The 5,889-nt window shown below is 37.0% G+C and overlaps 1 protein-coding gene and 1 non-coding gene across 2 annotated transcripts; one reads left to right on the top strand and one right to left on the bottom strand.

Annotated features, from left to right (window-relative positions):
* Positions 1-339: 339 nt before the first annotated feature.
* On the bottom strand, positions 340-1,823 carry LOC122638357. The gene is made up of 4 exons (XM_043831279.1): positions 1,784-1,823; positions 1,176-1,226; positions 689-925; positions 340-561 (listed from the first exon to the last, which is right to left on the bottom strand). The coding sequence occupies exons 1-4, from the start codon at positions 1,790-1,792 to the stop codon at positions 439-441; spliced, it is 420 nt and encodes a 139-aa protein (XP_043687214.1). The 5' UTR covers positions 1,793-1,823; the 3' UTR covers positions 340-438.
* Positions 1,824-2,699: 876 nt separating this feature from the next.
* On the top strand, positions 2,700-2,770 carry TRNAG-CCC. Its single transcript has one exon. It is a non-coding gene; the product is annotated as a tRNA-Gly (tRNA).
* The last annotated feature ends 3,119 nt before the right edge of the window (positions 2,771-5,889 follow it).

Genomic DNA, 5,889 nt, shown 5'->3' with positions numbered 1-5,889 from the left:
TTGCCTTTCAAAAAGGGGATCCAGAACTTTTACGGCGCGGGCTGCCCGTCCTGCCATGTTGCGCAGACACAAGGTGGCGTGCATTGACCGCCTTACCCCTGCCCTAGCGCCTTGCCCGAGTGGGAGTAAGGCGGTCATTGCTCATGGCCCTGTGTCTGCACAGCACCGGCAGGACAGGGCAGCGCGCCGTAGAAGATCTGTGTTGGCAAAAGGGGGTCCTGAACTTCAGAATAATTACATATTTGCCGCTCATCTTCCTAAAATATCTGGCTCTACAAAATGATATAATTTATGGTTTCAAATTCGTGTAAATAATAAATACAATCCTGACTGGAAAAGTGAATGTGGTAATGTAGGAGCTCCTTGTATGGTAGACAGGACTAATTAGTACAACCCTGTAATTTCATACATCATCATTAAACAGCAAAATCTGCCTGCTCAGCTCATTAAACCATCCCATAGTTGAGCCCTATATGGGCATAACTTATTTAGCAATGTTTTGATGCCTCCTAGTTCCCTTAGCTTCTCTTCAAGCTCAATACCTTTAGATTGAGGAATATGCTGATACAAATCATGGAAATGGAGAAAAATCAAAATCCATCGGATGTAAAATTTCATGTTTTAGATAAGAAACCTATACTATGTAAGAAAAAGGGAGGGGGGGGGGGGGGAGGGGGAATTCCACTACCTTCAACAACCTTAAGATGTAAGCAGCTGCAAACGATGCCTGTGCTTGGCCATCCTCAAACTCATCATCTAAAACAGCTAAGCATGCGTGAAATAGTTGCATCTCATTATAAATAAAGGACTGCATATCATGATTTATCCCAGGGCGGATTTTGTAATGGCAAAATGCACCTTGAAGATCAGAAACAAAATGCTTTATCCAACACTGAGACAGGATGCGGCGATGAACCCACAGAGCCTGAAAATGATATAGGTAAACCAAAAAGTATCCATAATTACAACAGAATATGAAAATTCAAGCCTTGCAGTTCATTTTGTCTTGAAAGGTGAACTCCCTTGGAATAAAGAATAAGAATTACTGTCAACAAGAAGAAGACTAACTTGAGCAAACAAAAGAAAAAAAGACCATTTGTTAACCATGTGTCCTTAAGATTTATGTTAGATACAGAACTAAATCAAGTATCACTTCAAGATTTTAAATAGTATACCTCTCTCCCTATGAAACGCCTGATTAAAGTCTCATCCCAATCAAGCTCCTCCTGTCAAAACCACAGGCAATAGAATGAGAAGCCCTACCAAAATCCAACCTCACCACCAGAGAGAGAGAGAGAGAGAGAGATCAAATTCAAAATGTAATTAAAATCAAATAACTGGCAATGTGGATGGCAGGTCTCAGTATAAAAACATCAAGCCTACTGGGTGGACTTCTAAAGGAAGCTCTGGTTAGAATACATTTTTCAAATAGGTAAACAATATAATTCAAGAGTAGAGGTATCTTGAAGATCAATGGGAGGTCAAGCTGCAATCCATCTGATACCAAAGACGAATGGCGGATTCATGACCAACAGAAATAATTGAGATGCAAAAAAAATTCGCCACAACATTACTGGGTTCTTTTTCCATGTACAAAAATCAAACCAATAAAACCAGTCTTTCATCTATCAAAACATTTAGTATTAAAAAAATTCCAAGTACCAAAAAAATTATATATAAATATGTCGAAAAAACTCAGGAAAAAATAGTAGATAACAAACAATAATTAAAATCTAAACATAAAAGGGTGATCCTTCCATTTATCAAGCTACAAAAATCTCACCTTCCACATTTGATAAAGGTCAAGCACAAAACTGGAGCAAAATTCTGGAATAGAAGATTACACGAATAGAAGTATTGAACTCACATAAGAGAGTCAGATCCCAATATATGTTCCAATTGAATCAACAGACAGGATGAATTTTCTTGAGAACCCTCCTCCATCATCATCCATAATCTGTTTTCCTCTATATGAAAGGATCTGAACTTCCTGAAACAAAATTTTGTAAGTAGCAGAGTTATAGTCAGGAAGAGAACCCACAAGTCCTCATCTCTCCTACACAAAATTGTCATAGGTTCAGTTAAAATGCATGAGCTCTCAATGTTTTCTGCCTCAATTAACCTACAACTAGTTGTAGGCTTTCCCTTGCCACAATGTCATCCACTCATCTATCCGTCCCTCACATTCTCCACTATCCCATTGCAGCCAGAAACACGTTGTCCATACTCTGATCTCGTCTCGTACAGACAGACAGACAGACAGACCCCCAACAGAGTCCTCCAAACAATGGCATGCGAGTGATTGAGGTGGTTCAATCTCCATTGCCTCTATAGATCAGAAGCTTCATCCAATAGTCATGTGAGTTCTAGCCTGTCTAGAAACACCCAGCAGTGCCAAAGATCTGATTCAATCTCATATTCATTATTAACTACTGAGAAAACGATTCTGATACAGGAGAAATGGAAACTGAAGAGCTAGAAGGAAGATTAGGGGGAAAAAACACCTAAATTATTTAAAAATAGGAAAACGAACAACCATGCGTACCCGTTCGGAAATTTTTTTTTTCTTTTTTGGTGCAAGTTCGGATTGAATTTTACGCGCATGCTGAATTACAATTTTTCTTGTTTTTTGGCAAACCAAGGTGAATTGTTTTCTAGACTCAAGTTACTAATAATTACCTTCTACTAATAATATCAAAGCGCATCTGGTGTAGTGGTATCATAGTACCCTCCCACGGTACTGACCAGGGTTCGATTCCCTGGATGCGCAAGTTAGGTTTTAAATTTCTTTTATTTGGCAAATATCAGGTTTTGCCCGAGTTTCGTCTACATGTCTCGGATGAAATTTTCCATTTTATTCTTTTTCCTTTTTTTTTTTTGGGTAAATTGCAGATCACCCTTTGGTTTTTGAAAAAACTCAAATGTCCCCCCCTCTACAGTAACGGTATTAGTCTATTGTTAGTTATCGATGTGAAAGGACAATTTTACCCTTTTACTAAAACATTAGAATTAAATTTATAATACTACCTTTCCTTCATCTTCAACATTGGTCAAGGGTAGTTTAGGAATTTAAATTTATTTAACTAGCTGACATGATCACTTAACAGCATAAAACTAATGTTAGGGACTAATTTGTCATTTTGAGGTCTAAATCAAGGGGTGATTTGAGTTTTTTCAAAAATCAAGGGGTGATCTGAGTTTCAATTGAAAACCAGGGGTGATCTATAATTTACCCTTTTTTTTTTTGTATAAAGGATGCTCCCTGTGTGGCTATGTGAGTGATGTGACCAAGGTTTTAAAACTCCAATCAAAATCTGGTTCGACTCACAATTGACTAGGCTTGATGCCGATTAATCACAGCTAAATTCGATTTATTCTTGACTAATTTTGGGATGATTCGATTGAACAAAATTTGGCTGCTGCCCGGGTTGCAGCCATATTCCTACTACTCCAATCATATGGGTTAATTTGGAATTCCATAGGATAGTTTGGAAAATACTATAACCTAAGGGGTTATTTGTAAACCCATAGGGGAAGGGAATTATTCCAAATTGGAACCTGCGATTGGGGGCAGCAGGAACATGGCTGCAGCCCAATTTTTTTCCGATTTGAATCGAAATTGATGAAAATTGATATCACACCCGATTCTGAGTCCCAAAACCTTGTATGTGATAGCAAGAGAAAAAGCATTTTGTTCTATTCTCTAGCATTAAATGAATTCATTTCCTTTGCCCAAAAAAAAAAAAAATCATTTCCCAAATGGCTACTTTTAAGTCCTCTAGCTCTTGTCATCCAAATAAAAAAAAAATGATATCCCTCCTGCTATGCAAGCGCTGCAGCTCCATCCATTGACTCGGTTAGGAGATCCATTGGCTGGTTTCCTCCTTAATATTGATGTAGATTCGCTCTGCTGCTGGGCTATTTAATCTATAGATTGAGTATCCAGATTAGCATACCATTTGTGCCAACTTCAATCTCTCAATGACTGAAATCAATACTATTAGTTTGTACCATCTCATTCAGCAAACGCGCATGAGAAGGGTATTCCAAGTGGTTCTGGCCAATTTATGCCAAGAAACATTAGAATCGCTGAGTTTTCAATTTTTCATATCTAAGAGCCAGTTTTAGGGTTTTTGAGACCCATTTTGAACGATTTCAGTCTCCAATTCTGTGTTCTGAGACGTTATCTAATATCTATCACTCAAGAAACATGACAAATTAAAATTTAGTTGAGTTAGGAAAAGTTAGTAGCGATACCAGCAAGAAACGAAACAATACTTGACGTATCTCTCCCCCCCCCCCCCCCCCCAATCAAATGAAGGTTTTTATTTATACACAATTTCATGTGAGGGGGAGTAGGGTACCCTAACTTCTTAGAGATGATGTAATCTTGTTGGGAGCAGTTCTCTTCTCAAGATATCATATTTTAATTTGAAAAAAAAAAAAAAAAGATCCCCATATACGCAGTATGGGGAAGCAGTTTTCCCACACCTCTGACATTTTGACTATATGGATCCCATTCTCTGACCATGTGGATTTCTATAAACAAAACCATTTCCCATGTCATGATTGGTGTAATGTGTAGTGTGAGAAACGTTTCCTTTCAATTTATACCATTCAATCTGAATTTTGTTAAACTTTGCCATATCTTTCAAGTTTCAACTCTCCAATGGTTGCACTTGCAGGTGGAAAGTGACTAGTCACTTGTTCTCAACTATAATTACATTGTATAGTTGTGTAGGTCCGGTCAGAGCCCGAATCCTCTCAATGACATTTAATCATCAAAGTCAATCTCCCACCATCCATGGGGTGTATCTAGGTACGGTCCCATCATCTTATTATGGTCATCGTCTACTCTTATTTACATCAAATATTCAGCCATATGGAAAAGTTCTGTTGTCTTTGCTTTTGTGTAAACAAGTCCAGAGCCTTAAACACAACAGGGGAGAGCAACGATAGGTTGCATTTAGGCAAACCTTTGGTGGCTAACATTGCTTTATCAAATATAGTAAAATTGCATAACAGGACTCGTGTAGCTGACCCCATTTAATGAATAAGATTACTAACACTACAGGGCACTTCACGTACATTATGCCTCATGCAGACTACGTCTTCAAGTAGCACTTTGGATTGATAATTTGCTGCCTTGACCAAGGTCAAGCAAGTCTCAGACCAACCCGAACTTATCATGTTGGACTCACATTCACATACGAGAATGGCTCACAATCCCACATGGAGTGGATTCCATCTGAACAGTTGTGAGCCATTCTCATACGTTCACTTATGTGAACGTGATCCTAGCTCGGAATCATCTTGATGCATCAATTTTATTTTATTTTTGATAGAAAAGGAAATTGTCATCCCCGTCTTTTTTTAATGAGGGGTAAATCTTGTCATCTCAAGTGTATTCGAAAAATATGCAAGATAATAATAATAATAATAATAAAAATATGGATAGATCTACATCATTTCCAAAAGGTGGTGATAAAACAAGAGAAGAGGAGGTGATTGGCTGCAAGTTAAAAGTTTAATAAAAGGGATTATTTTATTGGCATCTCTTAAATTGTCATCCCCATCTTTTTTTAATGAGGGGTAAATCTTGTTATCTCACATGTGTATTCAAAAAATATGCAAGATAATAACATAATTATAAGTAATTTTCAAATTATTTTTGAAAATTCTAATTTACTCTTGAAATAAAGTACTTTTGAGAATAAGACAAAGGCCAATCAAAAGAAGATGATGTCAAGTTCTAAATGCAACTTATTATAATATATATAAAACAAAAAAAATTAAATTTTATATCCATAAAGTGTTTTAAAAAATAATTTGAAAATGAATTATCGACATGTTATTATCAAAAGTTGTCATTATCTTGTATATTTTTTC

This window comes from Telopea speciosissima, chromosome 8 (genome assembly GCF_018873765.1).
Source record: "Telopea speciosissima isolate NSW1024214 ecotype Mountain lineage chromosome 8, Tspe_v1, whole genome shotgun sequence".
NCBI classification, from domain to species: Eukaryota; Viridiplantae; Streptophyta; class Magnoliopsida; order Proteales; family Proteaceae; genus Telopea; species Telopea speciosissima.
Note: the sequence above shows the minus strand (reverse complement) of the source record. Positions and strands in the feature narration are given on the sequence as shown.

Coding starts and splice junctions, on each gene's coding strand:
- LOC122638357 (XM_043831279.1), bottom strand. Junction 926..1,175: donor GGCGTTTCATAGGGAGAGAG/GTATACTATTTA, acceptor TATCATTTTCAG/GCTCTGTGGGTTCATCGCCG. Junction 562..688: donor ACATCTTAAGGTTGTTGAAG/GTAGTGGAATTC, acceptor GATTTGTATCAG/CATATTCCTCAATCTAAAGG.